The following is an 18,850-nucleotide window of genomic DNA, read 5'->3' on the forward strand; positions in this document are numbered from 1 at the left end:
ACCAACCCAACAACATCTTTTCCTCCAGCATGAGTGATCTTTGTTCTTTTTCCTACCTTTGTCTCATTAGTGGAATATTGATGCAGTTGGCAGAAGCAACAGCAGCAAAAGGAACAAACCTCCCTATAAGAGGCGAGACGCGCTGGAAAACAGAGAGGGGAGAAAAAAGGAAAATAAAAATGTACATAATCGTTGTCTTTATTGAAATGCTTCATCTGCTAATGACAGACCAGACTTATTTCCTTTACATTAAAGTTCAGTGAAAACTCACTGGTGGGGCAGAAGTAGAACAAGCTTCAAACAAGAAGTAAGTCATAAATGCTTCTCTCCAGAGTGAGCAGTGGCAGGAGAGTGGCAAAACCATTCTGAATTTAGTAGCATCACAGGGAAGTGTAATTACAAGTCCAATTAATTTTCAACTGCTTCTCAGATGCCTTGAAAAATGAAACTGGGGAAAAGGCACCTTATTAGATAGTCTGCAGGAACCAAACATGGGCTGTTTGACAGATATCCATAAACCCATCTCCATGGGGAAAAAATAAAGTTGGGATCTAAAGAAAGGAGCATTCATAACAACTCCACAGTGGGAGCTGTGCATGACACAGATACACCAGAGGAGAAATGAGCTGTGAGCTTCTCACAGGACATCACAGTTTGGGAAGAACAGAAAAAAAATACCAGCAATACCTTTGCTAGTAAATTAAGTCCTAAGGCTGTAGCGACAGCACCTGTGGTGGCAGAAACATAGGCTGTTCCCAGCTGCCTAAAACAGAAATGAAAATGTCTGCACATGCACAGCTACACTGGTGTCACTCTGAAAAACAATTACATTTTACACATGTAGTTATGCCCCCCCAGAAGTTAAATAGGCTTTCTTGTGCTACTGCAATAAGGTGGGGATGGGAGATCTAAATGGGACACTGAATTAAACACTTTGATTTCAATAGCAGTAAAAATCATATTCAAGCCACACTGTAATAGTGAATCAGGTTCTGCTGGTTGTGCACTGCTGCCTGTTCAGCATTTTCTCATGTAGCTGAATGAACACCTTGAAGGGTTAGTTCTTTATTTAATTTCCTAATTGCTTAACCTAGTAAAATCAGTTTGGATTTCCGAGGCCATGTCTACAATAGTAATTAAAACCAACCATACCAAACCCCATGCACACAGACCAGCTATGCTGCAAACATTCAAATCCAACCCAACCTGCCCCAAACCACACTTTACATACTTCCCAGCTAGGAGGTGTCTCTATATGCTGGAATCCAAAGTGTGCTCCCAGACATCTTGAAGCAAGTCAGCCCCAAAACCAGAAAGTCAAGTACTGCAATTCCAGTTTTCTATGCATAGAATCATAGAATGGTATGGGAGGAACCATAAAGTTCATTCCATTCCACCCTGCCATGGGTAGGGACACCTTTCACTATTCCAGGTTGCTCCAAGCCCCATCCAGCCTGGCCTTGGACACTTCCAGGGATGAGGCAGCCACAGCTTCTCTGGGTAACTGTGCCAGGGCCTCATCACCCTCACAGGGAAGATTTTTTATGTTTTTCTAACCTAAATTTCCCCTCTTTCAGTTTGAGATTTCTTGCTTTCTGTATCTATTTAGTCTCTTTTTTAGACATCAAGTAGAAACAAGCACAGACCAGTTGAAGGAATCTCTTTTTGTAAATGAACCCTCAGTGTGGTGTGTGCTGGCACTGAGAAGGTGGCACGGCGACACAACTGAAGGCCCCCACAAAACATCAGCTTAGAAATATCCTGATAGGACACCGAACTGATGAGGAAAACTTGCAAATGGTTGACTGAGCCCTGAAACACAGACTCCCGTTAAATCCTGCACTGTTAAGTGCTCTTGATCAAGGTGCTCAGGCTTGTCTTTAATGGCAGAGATGGAGTTCTCAGCTCTGCCCTTCTCATATCAAATTAATGCCCTTTGTGCATATCAAATTAATAATTAGAGGAGATGGAAAAACTCATCCCTGTCTCGCCTCAAACTTTAATGCCCACCCATGTTCAAATACACCAGAGAGCTACTTCTATTCATCAGAATTATGAGCTTCAGTGTCTGACCTGACAGTGATTGGGGCATCCCCGCTCCTGTTCGTGTAATTTACTATAGCATTGAAGGACTGGTTGACCCACTGCCAGAAAAGCACTGCTGGTGTCGTTCTTGAAAAGAGAAACAATTGTAATTATTATTATTAAACTCACAGTTGAATTAACAGCACAAGAAAATGATGACAAATCAAGAAAAGCCACTGCAAGCAGTAACCATGCAGAAGTTCTTGCTTATTTGAATGAAACAATACAGTCAGTGAGATACTGATACTTGATAGTCAGAGTTATTTTAGAAGAAGAATTTAAAAATCACCTAGTTTTGAACCTGAATAATAATGCAAAGAAAAGGTAGAGAGCTTCTCTAAGTGTTATAGACAATAACAGAACAAGCAGTTAACAGGAGGCAGTGCTTGGGAATGGGCACCTGTCCTGGGGTTTTGATTCATACTCTTGACTGCAATTTAAAGCACACACATGTTTTATAAACACGATCCAAAACTGGGGTGTGTGTCAGGAGTTTGTACAATCTCAGCATCCAAAAGGCTGCTGCTGCTTCCTTTGAGCTCCCATCAGTTCCTGCATCCTGTGTCAAAAAGTGTTCCTAGCATTGAGGCTGCTAAGAGAGCACTGGCTCTGCTTCAGTGGGCTTCACTGTCCTGGAGATTCCAGAACCACTGAGGAAATGCAGGAATCACAGGGGAGCTGCAGAAACTCCACAACCTGTGGCCATGTCTACAACAATAATTAAAATCAACCATACCAAACGGATTGAAGCATTCCGAGTACTCACGGGGCAGACAGAACATCCTGCATGCCAGTAAGGCTGGAAACTCCCAGGGATCTCCTTCTCTTTGTCCTCCACACAGATGGGATTTTGGAACATTTCCCAGTTTGAGGGAAAGTGGGATGGTGAAGGAGAAGGGCTAAGGGCTTATCTCAAAACTACTTCTCGAAAGAACCGTTAATCAACGTGAGGGAATGAGGAGAGAGAAGAGGAAAAGGAAGCAAAATTTCACATTTAAAAATATTTACAATAAATCTTTTGACAATAACATTGATTTTCACTTCTCTAATTAGCAGGCAAATGTTTTATGTGTTTTACTGCCATGTCTCACCTGTAAAAGGTCATCATACAGCCTGTGATAGTCATGTTCATGGGCACCTGGGCGGACATTCGGCCGATCACGAACATCTTCTCCCCAGTGTCTGGGTGAAAGGCTGAATCATAGACGTATTTTGCTCTCCACAACTCATCTTCTGTCAAGCCAGGTGCCACGATACCTTGTCTTGGGACGGGTTAAGAGTTAAGACAACAGCAAGAAGCAGAACTGTTATAAAATGCTGCAAACGCCTGTGAGGAATGTGAGGATTTGGGGATGTTCACCCTAAGTTAATAGAGACTCTCAGACAGCTTGTAGAGATTCGTCAGCTTTTAAATGGATTGGTGAAATAAAAAGAATTAAAACTCCCAGCAGTGGTTATGTTGGCTGAGTCTATCTACTCAAAGCTGCACTAGGCTTTAGTGCTAAAATGTGGAGACAAAATCTCTGAGGTCATTAGTGTGAAACTATGAAAATTCACTTTGAGAGTATTTAAGAAACCAACTGCTCCAAATGCTACACATAAGAGGAAGTTTTAAGCTTTGCTGTCATATTAACTACTTTCAGAATTAGACTCTTCTGTATTTCAGAACCCTTAAGAAGGGCATAACTTCACCATCCATTAGCAAATTTGATTAAAAATAAAAGGGTTTCAAGCTCTGAAGTGAGAATAAGAAGTGTTGCAATGAATACAGTGTTTTAAGTATTTCCTTTTAGATATATCACCATGTACTTATCATTGACTTGGACTTTGTGGGGCCAGTGGTAGAAGCAGTCAATGCCATACCTGTAATCATGCACAATCTTTCTTGCATTTTCCAGTTTGGCATCAGATAACAAAATATTCCTGGGGTCTGTTACAGTGAAGAAGTGATTGGCTCGTCCAACAAAAGTGCTTTGATCCCATCGGGGCTCCTTGATATTAATATTTAATGGGATATCTGGTGCCATCTTCAAAAGCTCTGCCAAGAAAACATCAACATTTGCAATTCAAAATTCCACTCAGTTCCTAATGTATCTAGAACCTGCAAGATGAAAAGTGGCCACATTTAGAATAAAACACCCAGAGAACAGGCACCAAAGAATTTGCAGAATAAGGGTTTAAAGGGGTAAGTCTGCAGAAATGCTTCTGTGTCCAGTGCCCCAAAATGTTTACACATTATTTATTACATTTGTACAAATACCTGAGGATGAGGCAGATGCAAAGGAAGCATAAAAGCTTATTAACAAACAGACATACTAAACAATAATATATTAATCAGAAAGTGCTTTACTTCAACGATGAATTAGTATGTTGAAAATAATGTGCTGAAGGGAATGAGAAATCAACTATTTCAAGAGATTAAGTGCTATAAAGTGCAGTGACAGATGAAATATTTAATAAAATCCAGTTAACTTCTCTGGCGTAGCAAAACAACCCAAAAATTAGGAACACAAACCCACCAATTTATTTTAATAAATGTTGTTTCTCTAAATCTGTGGTTTGACAAAACAGAGATTATGTAATGCAACAATTGCTACATTATGAACACATGACCAGATCTCCTAATGATACTTCAAAGATGGTTAAAGAACTACAGCGAAAGACACCGAAGAGTTTTGCATCTATGGGGCATAAAGCTCAGAAAAGTAAAAATTACTTCAGGATGACTAAGTTAACTTCAACATCTAATGAAAAAATGGACAGTCTCTCCATAGCACAAGTATATGGATTTTAAATTTCTTATAAGAAATTTCTACAACATATTCAACAACCAGTGGGAAAAAAAAACCTCCTTCAAATAATGCTTGTTTCAAATGGCAGAAAGAAATTGAATCTATAAAAACCCATTTTTATATATTTATAAATAAAGATCCAATTTTAGATGATCTTTAAGGCCCCTCCCAACTCAAATCCTTCTGTGCTTCTATGATACCAGAATGCTAATAGATCTGGTACAGTAGGGAAAACAATCTTTTCCCCCTTTCCCCCTCACATTTCCCTCACTGTTAAGTTCATTGTTGTGCAGCACTGTTTATTAGCAGGATTATTTTCATGTGTGCATCTCTCAACCAGGCACGATGCAGGACGTACACAGATCATGGAAATGAAAAAAAGGCTCAGGACAGATTTGGAGAACAGATTTCTCACACACAGCATCTCAACAGGAGATGCTCCTTAGATTTCTTTTCCTTTTCTTAGTACTTTGCCATTAAAAACACCCTCCTGTGAACAGTGCTGTGTTGTGAATTAATAGTCCATCTTCTGGTCTAAAATGGGAACTGCTGGTTTTGCAAAGCCCTATGAAAGCAAGTGCACTCATTTATTTAAACCCTATTTTCCACCAAAACAAAGATAAAAATCAGGACATTAGGGCTGGTAACTTGTTCTGTGACTGCTTCCCTTATTTGCAGGAAAGTTCAAGTGTGAATTATTTTCTAATTAAATGATCTGTTTCATTAAGAAAGATTAAAGCTGCTTTAGGATAGCTTATGATAATCTGGTTAAAGCTGTCTAATGCATGCTGAATAAAGCAGTGCATCCATGGAAGCTTTTTTTCTTTCTTTTAATTCTGGATAATTCTTTCTTTTTATCCTGATTAGAATATACATGACTGGGTTATCTGGGAATTCCCTTTATTTACTTCTGATACCTCTGTTCACACACCCACATCCCTCAGTAGTAAGAAATCCAAACATTAAGGATCTGCCTTCACTGCAGATGGTTCAATTCATGCCAGTTCAACTCATGGTTCAATTCATCCATCCTGAAACAATTCAGGATTGTTTCAGTCTGAAGCAATCATTAAAGGTGAACGCACAGAACACAGGAGATTAAACACTTTCACATCCTGTCTTTATCCCCTCCCCACTTTATCTACTCTGTGTCTGCTCTGATGTTCCTTGACCCAGGTGAGCTGATGGAATTTACTACCTTGGCAGGAAACTAATGAAGCAAAAATGCTGTACTGGAGGGAAATAAACCCCTTCAGCTGCACAGCTGAGGTGACCTGCTGGAGAGCAGCTCCGGAGTCCTGCTGGACAGTGAGCTCTCCATGACCAGCAGAGTGTCCTGGTGACCAAGAATGCCAACAGGATCCTGGGGTGCATTGGGAAGAGCATTTTCAGCAGGTCAGGGAGTGATCCTGCCTCTCTGCTCAACCCTTTGAGGCACCCCTGGGGCGCTGCGTCCAGCTCTGGATCCTCAGGACAAGGAGACCTGGAGCTCCTGGGGCCAGCAGAGGCTGCGGAGCTGAGGAAGGACCTGGAGCTCCTCCATGCCCAGGAAAGGCTGATGGAGCTGGGGCTGCTCAGCCTGGAGAGGAGCCCTCAGCCCTGGGTGTCCCTCTCTGTCCCTGTGTGCAGGGAGGGCAGAGCAGGGCCAGGCTCTGCCCTGGGGCCTGGCAGTGGCACCAGAGGAACGGGCAGGGACTGAGCCAGGAATTGCCCCTGCACAGGAGGCACAACTCAGACCTGGGCAGTGCCTGAGCCCTGGAATTTTCCCAGATGTTTCCATGCCATTCCTCCTGCTGTTACCCATCCTAGCCAGACTCAGCTACCAGAGACAGGTCAGCACAGGTTTGGTCTCTCTTTCCCCTTGTAAATCTACAAAACATGCTTAGTGCTGCTGCGGCAGCAAAAAGCAACCTAGCAGGAAGATGGAAAACATCCATTAATTCATGTGCTACAAGAAAAAGTCATGCTTGAAATGTCTGTGACTGTTTAGAAAGATGGGAACAGAGAACATGGACTTCACTATTACTAATCTTAATAAAAGACATTAAATCCTGCATAGGATGGGGGGTGGGGGTGGGACAGCTGCCCACCCTGCAAAAGGGTTAAATCTCCTGAAAAAGGGGTTTAAATTTTAGGTGACAGCTATTTACGTACACAAACCCATTTTCTTCTCTCAATGATGTGGCTGATTTGCCCTTTTAGCAGATAAATAGGAACAATGCTGTTCTAAAGAACTTAAAATAAACCAGACAGACCACCAATGCCCACAGAGAAAGAGCAGATGTCACACACACAGGGGAGTGTAAAAATAATAAGTTGAGAATAATATGGTTTGGAGACAGGTAGAACTTGCAGTGAAGTAAAAAAGGTGGCTGAGTTTGCCAGTCACGGGACTCTGAATCACAGACCTGTAACAACAGTGCCAAAGAGAACCGGGCAATTTCTGTCTTGAAAACTTAGAAGTTTTCCAGCAAAATATTTCTACAACAAAAGCCCCTTTTCTTGTTTTAAAGAGACTGCATGATGCTACTCATGACTCATCAGGTTCCATTAGTAAATGCTGAAAAGGGAAATAAATCCCATAAAGCAAAAACATAAGCTAGTAAAGTGCTGATATACTTCAAAGGGATCCCTTTATAAAACAAATTGTCCAACTATAAAGTAAAAGTGGCAACTGCACAAAAAAGGTTTTATCAATATATTGTCTAACAGCCATAGTCATCATCATAAATTTGATGGATTTAATTTTTATTTTTATTTAAACTGTAAGAAAGAAGGGCAACACCCTCAATTTAAGTTGCTGCAACACTATTTTTACCCACCTCTCACCTTAATTTCCAGATACAATTTCAGAGGGGAGCTGCTGTTTGCATAATCCATTCAAATACTTAATAATAAAAGCACTGTAATAAAACTACTTAAGATTTAATTATTATTTTAACTACAATGCTTTGTCAAGGGTGGAACTCCACTACTTTCAGTGATCTAATTTTCCATCTGTACTAAGTCTGCCCAAGATTTAAGTTCTCATTATCCCTAATAGAATTGGGTACAGGAAAAATAAAGGACATTAGGATTAAATAAAATTTAAATAAATCAAGATGAACCTTGAGATAAACAGAAAGTTTGCAAGGGAACTGGAAAGTAAAAGCACAATAAAGACAAAGATAAAACTGTTTGCTTTGTTACAATCAACCAATGAAGGCAAACTACCTAACCATTAATTAATTAATTAAGGTGCCCACATATGTAAACACCTGAATTTATTGTTCCCACCTGCTACTACGCAGAAAATACCAACTAATCCTGAAATAGGATAAAATTTCAATCAACAGCACCTTTACTTTTAATGTGGAAGCAGCAAAATTGCCCAGGCAATTGCTCTTCTCCACACACAAAGCCATGAACAGAGGATTTGGGAAACAAAATGAATTTTACAAACACATCAGTTGTTGTAATAATCCGTACTAAAATGTAACTTTGAGGTTATGTTCACACAGGAGGATCAGCAGTACTGGAAAGGATAAAGAATGACATCATAAAGCAGTCAAACAATTAACAACTCTCATGGAAAACATGCAGTAAGGGAGAAAATCATCGTATTTTCACTATTTCACATAACAGAACAATTAGGAAGGTATTTAGTAGAACCACTTGTACCTGGAAACCCTGCAGCTGTTTTCCCCAGCAAATTAAATCAGCACTGAAGGCTGGACTATGCTCTCTGGCACATTCATATCACTAAACCCTTTCAGTTTCCAAACTAGAGCAGCGTATCCAAACTGCCCGTGGAGAAGAGCAGCTAAATCCTGCCTCGTGCTGCGGGATTGTCTGGCTGAGCATCAGCTGTGCTGGGCAAACCCTGGCCCCCTGAACAATACCAGGGCTGGCATTCCCAAGACCAGGGACATTTTTTGGCAATCTCTGTCTCCCCAGCACTCACACAGAGGTTTGATTATCCCTGTGCGGCTATGTACCACGTTTTCAGTGTCATAACTGATGGTGAGCTCATAAAGTTTTTCCCCAACACATGGCTGTGTTCTCCTCCAGTGAGGAAAAGCTGAGAGAATTGGGAATGTTCAGCCTTACTGTGGCCTTCCAGTGCCTGAAGGGAGCTCACAGGAAAGATGAAGAGAGACTTTTTACAAGGGCCTGGAGCAACAGGACAAGGGGGAATGGCTTCAAACTGAAATAGAGTAGGGTTAGATTGGATATCAGGAAAACATCCCTCCCTGTGAGGCTGGTGAGGCACCCAGCGTGCCCAGAGAAGCTGTGGCTACTCCCTGGAAGTGTTCAAGGCCAGGTTAGACAGGGCCTGGTTTAGTGGAAGATGTCCTTGCCCATGGCAAATTTCTTGCCCTCTCTGATCAGATGGAATCATCTGCCAGCTCATGATCTAAAGTTTAATATTAATATCAACTGTGGGGAATAAAGGGCTTCAGAATAAGTGAGAGTGGCTTGCCTTAACATAATAATTACATACAAAACCTGCACAAAGTCTGATCAACAGTTTTGGTACAAAGGCTACATTTAGATTTTCCACAGAACTAGCAACAGCAGAAGACTTTAAACCTTGTTTAAAGGTTAACAACAGCAGTTGCAACAATTATACAAAATGCAGATTCAGGAGTTATCAGGAGTTCAACTCTCTGCTGCTCCTTTACAAAGTTCATCTTTTAGACATCACATTTGAAGGTCATGCAACCACTTTTCAAACCAAAGCAACAGTGAGAAGAATAGCAATGACTATTTATTTCACTCAATTTTAAACAACCCAGATATTTGATCACTTATTTTAATCTGTGTTACATGACTGAATAATCCAGATGGGCAAATGATCTGGGAAATTCTGGGAACTTAAACTCATGCAGCCATGCACAAATGATGAAATGAAGCTTTGCCACCTTCCTTGGAGCAATTTATATTTTCTTATGTTACTGACACCTTGTATTTTAACCCAAGCCTTGAAAAACTCCACTCCAAAATTAAGAATTTTCGTCAGTTTCTTTACAGTATCAGCTAAAACTGGGACTAGAGTGACAGAAAAGGAAATTTCATTATGATGTAAGTGCGAACCCAGGGAGAAGTCTAAAGAGAATTCTACATCCAAAAGCAGAGCAGATATAATTGTGATAATGCTCACTGAGACATTTGACTTCTTGGTGCCCAACTCCCAACCTGCAACCTCCTGTTACAAAGCATGGGATGAGCTGGGTAATCCAGTTTAAAACAGAATTCCAACCAGCCCGCACAAATGCTGAAAGATGTCACTTTTGTGATGTCCTTTACCAGGACTTAGACCCATAAGTTCTCGTGAGGTAAAGGTGCTCAGGTCAGATAATGATTCATAAAATTTTCTAGAGGCAACTAAGAATTCTTTTTTTTTAAAGAACAAGAGTGAGGCTTTTCCCTGAAAACCCAGTAAAAATAGAAGATAACTGCAGAACCTCTTTCTTCACAGAATCCTTTAGGATTCTTTAAAATAAGAATAGTTCAAAAGTTAGAGCCAGGTGCTGCTGATACTTCATGTGCACTGGGAGAGACAAAAATAAGATTTGACACACTTAGGCCCCATAATCTCCATTCTTTAAAGCAGTCCCTTAACAACCTGATGTCCAGCTGTCAGTGCCTTGTCCTGGGAAATGAGATGCAGCCTGGAAAATCTCGAGGTTGAGAAAAGTACCTGCTGCTAGAAAATGGGGAGAACAGATTCTCTTCTTCCTTCTCTTTGTAAATCAAAGTGCCCAAAGCTGCTTGTTTTTGCAGAGCTGAGTTCTTCTGAAACATTTCCCATGCCACTTTGATAAATACTCCAGAGTCCTGCTAGGTCTCTTTATTCCTAAAGTAACACATTGTTCCTTTTTTGGGGCTCCTTTGTCTGAACAAACTCAAGATTTTTCTTTTCCAATGCCTAATTTTCCACAATGCCCACCCAAAGGGCTGCTGTGTTGGCTTAGGAGAAAACACAGGAAATAAACCTCCCTCTGATTAAGAAAAAGTGACCTGTTCTACTTTAAAACTAAAAAATATTGGCAAAGCAACAGTGGAAAGGCAAATCCATGTTTTAATTGCTCTGGCAAAGAAAGGAACACAAGGCCTTCTCCAGGGATGTCAGTCATGGCAGTTAATTAGTTCAAATGGGATGAACTAATAGACTTTCTGGGGAAAAAAAGCACTTTTGTGTGGTGGCAAAAGAGCACATGTGAGACTTATCAGGATCTGTAAGCAGTGGTGCTCCTCTATTTGCAGTACATTTGCTGCCACAGTTTGAAATAAGCAGCACAGCTGATGACTGTGAGTCTGATGCAATGTATTTACACCAAATGTTAAAGCCACTTGCCAAGTTTTTCTTTCTCAAAGCACCTTCCACCAGTAAAATGCCTACTTAAATCACCAGGGGGAAAAAAAAATCATCTTTGTCTGCACTATGATTTTTCCTACTGCAATCCTAAATGGAATGCTGGAGAAGGCAAAGCATGGCAACACTACAAGATGCTTGGTTTTTCTTTTTATTTTTTTATTTTTTTTTTGCTTATAAATGTACATCCCACTTGTAGCCTAGCAACAAAAGCAGCAGCCTGGGTGAGTTGAGCTTGCTGCTGCTGGGGCTCTCTCCTCAAAACAGGAGCCATCTTTGGCGTGTAACTTGACCAGAGATTTCATCATTCTGCATTAAAGCCAGCTCCAGATGTTAGAGGTCCCTGCAGCCAGCTCAGCTCCGTCAGCTTTGCTTTGCCACCTCCTCTCCCACTGCATGAGGCACGTCCAGAGACGCCACATGTGTTCACCTCATCTCCACATCCAGCAAAATAAACCTCCTTTGATAACCAAGGTTAGTGCAACCTCTAATTTCAGTCCTGATTGCTGCAAGCTTGTTTCTGCTCCTCGTGTTTTAACCCCCACCAATAAACTGCAGTAGCTTTGGCTCCACCCCAGGTGTGTTCATGGCTCTCTTCTGTACTTTTTCACTGTTTCATATATCTTCTTCCATCCAGGTGATATTTTAATTGCACATTGGTACAAAGCCAATCTTCACCCCGCCCACCAGTATAATAACAATAGATTATTTAAGATGCAATAAATTAAAAAAAATATTAATACTCGTATTTAAAATTCTGTCTCTGACTATCACGTGTCTGACCTTGGAGTCTTTTGGTGTGTTCCTCCCCTGGAAATGATGATCCTGCAGCAGGGAGGCTTGTCTCTTGCAGGCCTGGAATCTGTGCCGCTGTCACGCAATCCCTGTGACACAGACAGCGCTGCTCAGGGGACAGCGAGTGGTCATGGGCAGGTTTTGGGAGCGGGTGGGGAAGCAGGGAGCTGTTACGTGTGCAGGGAGGAGTGGGCTGTGACAGCCGCACACTGCCAGCGTCCAGCTTCCACAGGGACAGGCTGGCACACGGGGCTGGGACCCTGGGGAGGGGACAGGGGTGACACACAGAGCTAGCGCCCTAGGGAGGGGATGGGCTGACACATGGGGCTGGACCCCGGGGAGGGGACAGGGCGACAAAACAGATCAGGGGCTGTGCAGGGGAGCGGAGGTGACACGGAGGGCTGGTCCCCTGTGGCAGACGGGGCTGGGTCCCTATGGAGGGGCTGGAGGAGCAGACGGGGCTGGGTCCCTATGGAGGGGCTGGAGGAGCAGAGGGGGCTGGGTCCCTATGGAGGGGCTGGAGGAGCAGAGGGGGCTGGGTCCCTATGGAGGGGATGGGTCTCTATGGAGGGGCTGGGTCCCTATGGAGGGGATGGAGGAGCAGAGGGGGCTGGGTCCCTGTGGAGGGGCTGGGTCCCTGTGGAGGGGATGGAGGAGCAGAGGGGGCTGGGTCCCTGTGGAGGGGATGGAGGAGCAGAGGGGGCTGGGTCCCTGTGGAGGGGATGGAGGAGCAGACGGGGCTGGGTCCCTATGGAGGGGATGGGTCTCTATGGAGGGGCTGGGTCCCTATGGAGGGGATGGAGGAGCAGAGGGGGCTGGGTCCCTATGGAGGAGCTGGGTCCCTATGGAGGGGATGGAGGAGCAGACGGGGCTGGGTCCCTGTGGAGGGGCTGGAGGAGCAGACGGGGCTGGGTCCCTGTGGAGGGGCTGGAGGAGCAGACGGGGCTGCACCCCTGAGCAGGGAGGAGAGCTCACAAACAGATCAGGGCCTCTGCAGGGGTAACAGAGGTGACAAATGGGGCTGGGCTTCTGCAGAGGGGCCGAGGCCACACGGGGGGCTGCTCCCCGGTGAAGGGGACAGCGCAACACGGGGGGCTGGGTCCCTGTGGAGGGGACTGAGGTGGCAGATGGAGCTGGGTCCCCGCCTGGTCAGCACAGTACAGCACTTGGGAGTGCCGCCGGCTCCTCCGCCCGTCCCCGGCCGCAGCCCATGCCCGCGGGGACTCCCCGGCCCCGGTACTCACCCGGCCGCTGGCCCCGCTGCCCGGAAGAGCCTGGCTCGGCGCGGCGGGCGAGCGAGGGGCCGGGAGCCGGCGGGGCCGCCCCGCTCCGCCTCGCTCCGCCCCGGCGGGGCCGGGCCGGGCCGGGCCGTGCGGGCAGCGCCCGGGGCCGCCCGCGCCTCCCGCGGCCCGCTGCCCTGGAGGCCCGGCTCGGCTCGGCTCGGGCTGGCTGGCGTTTCTCGCACAGTTACTGCCGTTAAGTATTTCATGGAATATCCTGTGCTGGGGGGGACCCGCTGGGATCGTCAGGGTCCCACTGCTGGCCCCCCACTGACCCAAGAATCCCACCCTGTGCCGAGAGCGTTTGTCAAACGAACGCTCCTTGTGAGCTCTCGTGGGCTTCCCTGTGGAACCCAACCACCCTTTAAAGAGTGAAGAACCTTGTCCTGATTTTCTCCCCTGGCACAGCTCCAGCGGTTCTCTCGAGTGCTATCACTGCTCACAGAGGGCGGAGATCGGTGATGCCCCTCCGCTGCCCCTCCTGAGGAAGCTGCAGCCCACAACATCACAGAATCACGAACTATTCTGAGTTTAAGGGAACCCCGAGGATCATCGAGTCCAACCCCTAAGTATGGCCCATAGAGGGACCGTGGTGAGGTCTGCCGTCAATCTCCAGGCTGCCCTGGATTGGGATTGTTGTTTCAGGGTTATTACCAGAAACCCAAGCCACACTAACGCCCCCAAACCTGGCGATGAGGGACAGTAAATTGCCATGTGTGAGGACAGCACCGTCAGCTCAGGAGGCTGCTCTGAAGGTCGCTCAAGTACGAGGCTTGTCACAGCGCCCGCACCTGAGGGAGGAGATAAAAAGTGCATTAGCAGCCAGATAAGGAGTATCCGCATGTCACTGTCATCCTCTGCTCACACACATCCCTTCCTCAGCCGGGCTCCCAGCCCGTAACCCTGGTGTGAGGTGTGGGCACTGGGAAGGCAGCAGTTCGCAGGGCAGGTTGTGTCTTCATCTCTATTTCAGCAATTCAAAGCTGCTGGCATCCAGAAGTGATGTTCTGGATGCAGCTGTGGAGGAGGAAATCGACACAGGGACAAATGAAGGCTTCCTCACTGTCATTTTCCTTCTTTCTGTTATTCCCAGAATGGCTGGGCTGCTGCGACAGTAGAAACACTTCAGAATTCCAAACGTTTTGCTTTGTTTTTTTTCTTCCCCTGAGGTTCCCATCTGTCCTGTGCAGCCTGCTTGGTCGTGCCCGGGGTCCGCTAATTCCAGGTGTCCTGGCAAGTGACACTGTCCCCGGGATGGGCGCAGGGGGAGCACCGTGATGGGAATCTTTGGGATTGGTGGGGTCACAACCTGAGACGGTACCGGCCGGGGGCCGGGCCTGGCTGAGCCGACCCGACCGGTGCGGACCGGACCGGACCAAGACTGGGCCCGACGTGACCCAACCTGGCTCGGCACAGTCAGGGCTGACCCGTGCCCTGCCCGAGCCCAGCCCAGATGAATCCGAACCCGAACCCGAACCCAATCCCATCCCATCCCATCCCATCCCATCCCAACCCATCCACATCCCATCCCATCCCAACCCATCCCAACCCATCCCATCCCATCCCATCCCTGGTGCTGATTCCCCTGGGAGCAGGGGGACACGCGTGCAGACTCCGCGGTGCTGCAGCCCCTTACAGCCCGCGAACTGAGCTCGTTCAGCTCTTTTGTGGACCAGAATAACACAGAGACAGATTGCAAATGCCATCTATAGCCCAGCCCAATTCCTCTGTTGAAATTGCCATTGTAAGATCAGTGCTCTGTCCACAGGTCTCATCCCTGGAGGAGTGGCAGCTGTGCAAGCAGAGCAATCCTACTCTTCAGCTCTTTGGATATGGGACTGACTTTCCTCTCCCTGCTCATTGCAGGATACTGAATGAGAATTTTATATTAAAAAGCCATGACTCTACCCAGGTATTAAGTGTTTGTGGAGTTGCACTTCCTGATGAAAGCTTTGCTGTTAATACTTAACTTCTATGAAATTATATATATATATATATATATACATTTCATAAAACAGAATTGTGTAGGCTGGAGTTTGTTTTCAGTTTTTTAACTGAAAGCCAACTCAGTTAATGATTTTTAATAAAAAACTAACAGTCAACCTTCATTCTGACACAGCCACATCCAGTCTCAGATGTCTCCTGTTCTATTTCCCCTGTGGCTCCACAACTTAAATCTTAGAGATATAAATATGTCAATTGCAGCTGCAAATATACCAAGTGAGAGTCCATCATTAAAGAATAAAAAAAAAAACCTGTCATCGATATTCTTGCACTGCACAATAAAATTTGTGCACAATTTATATATTTCCCTGCTAATATCTAATTCTTTTTAATCTTGTCAGTCAGATCCCAGTCTCCATGACCACTGACAGATCCAACACTGTTACATCTGTGGTGGTATCTGGCCATAACACTTGTTGCTAAAAAAACATGACAATGACTGAGCAGGAAAAACACCTTGTTTGGGAAATGGAAATAGCTGGATGTTGTGCAGAGAAATAAATTAGTTGTTGTTGGATATAACTGGGGTTGTTTTGTATGGTTTGCATTCTGAGGACTGATGTGTTCTGCCTGTAATTTCCTTGTATGCCAAAGGTACCAACTTGTTAATCTGATTTAAAATCACACGTGGACTTTTCTTCGCATCACAATTGAAATTCTGCTTGCAGAGTATTTAATGTGGATGTATGAATACCTAAATTCTTTCTCTGAGTCACTACGTGCAAAGCTGCTTGAGTTAATAGTTTGCTCTTTGCTCTGTGCTCAGTGCAGATGGTTTTGAGCAGCTACTTAACTTCTCTTTCACTGGACGAGTCATTTTTCCCATTGCTGAGTAACAAATCTGATATTTTTCCTTGAATCCTGAGAAGGCTCGAGATGGCTCTGAGCAATCACCACCAGTTACTCATGAGCTACAAAATGAAAGGCAAATGGGTGAATACATGTAAGCACAAAGAACATCTGCCCTCTGACTCTAGGTCTTTTTTCATCTGCGGTAATTTTCACACTAAAATGTTTTTGTCTCTATTAAAAATGTGTTGGGATTAATCAAATATACCCCACCCCAGCTCCTTTTGAAGCATTCCTTGCAGTTGCCTTGTTTCCTAAGGGATATATTAATAAATCCTGCAAACGGCCATGTATATTTGTTGAACTAGGGATGAATTTGACCATCTGCATGTTTCCACCTGGGAGAATTCCCAGACTGTTACAGAGCAAATTCTTCCCCACACTGACCAGAAAAGGAGGATTTCTGTTCCTCCACAATTACTGCCTCATCTAAGAAATAGGCTTTATTGTATTTGCTTTCCTGGATTACTAAGTGAACATCGGTGTATTTTATGTTTTTCTCCATTTCAGATTAGCCCTGAGAATCAAATGAGTAAATGAAGAGCTGCTGCACATACTTTTATGAACAGAAATGTCCAGTAAGTGGCACTGCAGGACCAGGAATTTCAAACCCTGGGTCAAAAACAGTGCAGTCAGAGTGAAGGGAAGGAAACGCGCTAGATGTCAAGACTTTTCTGCTCCATGAAAAAAAGTAGTTGTAGAGCAGTGGGGAATGATGTGATGATGCTCCCAAAGGCACATGCAAGGATCTGGGGTGTTTGCAGCGACTGGCTCTGGAATATGATGTCAGGAGCTGGCCTTGGCACCAAGCTGGCTGTTATCAGGGGTTTGCCAGAAGAAACCAGCAACATTTCTGGGAATGATTCGTTAGCACTTGATGGGAGGTGCCTGTGAAGGTTCTGTTCTGGGTTTTGCTATCAGGAGCAGAATGCTGGGCAAGGTGAACCACGTATATCCAGCATCTCCTGTGGTTTCCTGACGTAATATACATTAATTTTATGTGGAGGATCCAAACTTCAGACTGGGACATCGGCACACTCTGAGGGAGTTCAAGGATTGTTTTTGTAAATGAGCCAGCGATTTCTGCGAGTCTGTGTCAGTACATCAAAAACCACCACCCTGTTTTCCCAGTCTCAGCTGATAAAGAATAAACTATTAGCTTGAGAAATTTGATCAAACAGGCAAGTAACACAACATTTTTTGGCAATATAAATTGTAATGAATCTCTTATGTAAGCTGATAGAGTGTTACTTATAAAATCACTTAAATGCTTTGGCTCCATCTGCAATATTTGAACTCAGTTCTAGGTTACTCATGCTCTACTGTGCCAAGCTAAATTAATGCATCCTCAATTTTCCTCTCTCTAGATGCACAGTTATATTGGATAAGAATGGAAGGGAATGAAGATGAAAAGCCAATCTGCATTTAGAAGGGACATAAAGCGGTGCTTAAAGGGATAAACCAGCCTTTCAAGGGGATTAGGAAGCCATTTCCTCTATGATGTGGCTATTTTATAAATGTCTCTTGTGGGATCATTGCTGCCATGAAAGATCCATGACAGCTCTCACAGCTCCTTCAAACAGACCTGACAATTTTTTTTCATCAGCACCTAGGGACCAGATGTTAATTAATCCTTTTACTTTCACCTCCTGAGCCTTTCCCATGGCTTTATAAAATAGTAAAAAATATAAGAATGAGGCGTGTCAGCACAACAATGACAAAATCTGTCGTATATGACAAAAGAGGACACCACAGGACAACTGAGCATATCACAACACTCAGCAGCACAACCAGCATGGAAAAACTGCCACAACCTGGTGGATACACCTGAAAGCAGACAGAAGTGCCTAGAGAGCAGTCAGAGATTCACAGCAGCAGGAAATTCCTGGAAAGGTATGGAAAATGTCTAGAAAAACATGGGAAAGTCCTAGAAAATTACAGGGAACTCATGGAAAAATTATGGGAAATCCTTAGAAAGGAAAATTGAATTCTTAGAAAGCTGTGGGATAACCCCAGGAAAGCAAAATGTGAGTTATGAAAAAATTGCCTACAAATTCCCAGGAAGCTGGAGGGAATTTTGTATGAAGTGAGGAGGAACTGCTATAAGGCAGTGGAGAAATCCTAGGAGGAAATGCACAGCTCTTAGAAAGCTGTGGGAAATTTCTAAAGAGCAGAAGGGAAGTTTTGGAAAGCAGAAGGGAATTCCCATGAATAGTACACAATTACTGGGAAGCACCAGGGAACTTTCTACTGACATGGAACATGTACCTGGAAGACATCCCTACTTTTAGCCACTCCTAAATGGAGAGGGCTGGTTTGATGGACTGAGAAGAGACTCTGGATGCCTGGAGCTGAGGTGGGAATGGAGCAGGAAGAAATGTCTGCCTTGGAAGGCCCCTGACCTTGGGACAGATGTTGACAAGTGGATAATGAACCTCAGGGAACATTTCCAGCCTGGGAAAGTGCAGTCTGTTAGAGACTGTCCCAGCAACAGGGCAGGGAAAAGCCAAGGACATCAAAGCAGGATGCAAAGAGGGAGAAGTTAATCATGTCAGGGGGAAGAAAGAGTTCTGCCTGATGTGGTGGGCCAGGCAGAGAGGCTGGGACAGGACAACAGATCCAGCTGAACAAGGGTGAGAGTGGATTTGGGATAATATCATAGTTTGGGGCAGTTGGATCACAGGGTT

General features: G+C 44.6%; 1 protein-coding gene across 2 annotated transcripts in view; it reads right to left on the bottom strand.

The window, feature by feature from the left end:
- Positions 1 to 12,177, bottom strand: part of SFXN1 (sideroflexin 1) — a 21,452-nt gene extending 9,275 nt beyond the window's left edge. The window contains exons 1-6 of one of the 2 annotated variants that reach the window (XR_011004397.1): positions 12,019 to 12,152; positions 3,949 to 4,123; positions 3,177 to 3,347; positions 2,074 to 2,172; positions 688 to 763; positions 57 to 142 (exon numbers count right to left, since the gene is read on the bottom strand). Coding sequence is in view for 1 of the 2 variants with exons in the window: in XM_068206163.1 (XP_068062264.1) it covers positions 57 to 142; positions 688 to 763; positions 2,074 to 2,172; positions 3,177 to 3,347; positions 3,949 to 4,112 (596 nt within the window). In the remaining variant the exon portion in view is untranslated. Of the gene's footprint in view, positions 1 to 56; positions 143 to 687; positions 764 to 2,073; positions 2,173 to 3,176; positions 3,348 to 3,948; positions 4,124 to 12,018 lie in introns of both variants that reach the window. The other variant, XM_068206163.1, reaches the window with a different exon arrangement.
- Between the last annotated feature and the right edge of the window lie 6,673 nt (positions 12,178 to 18,850).

Source organism: Anomalospiza imberbis, chromosome 15, assembly GCF_031753505.1.
Source record: "Anomalospiza imberbis isolate Cuckoo-Finch-1a 21T00152 chromosome 15, ASM3175350v1, whole genome shotgun sequence".
NCBI classification, from domain to species: Eukaryota; Metazoa; Chordata; class Aves; order Passeriformes; family Viduidae; genus Anomalospiza; species Anomalospiza imberbis.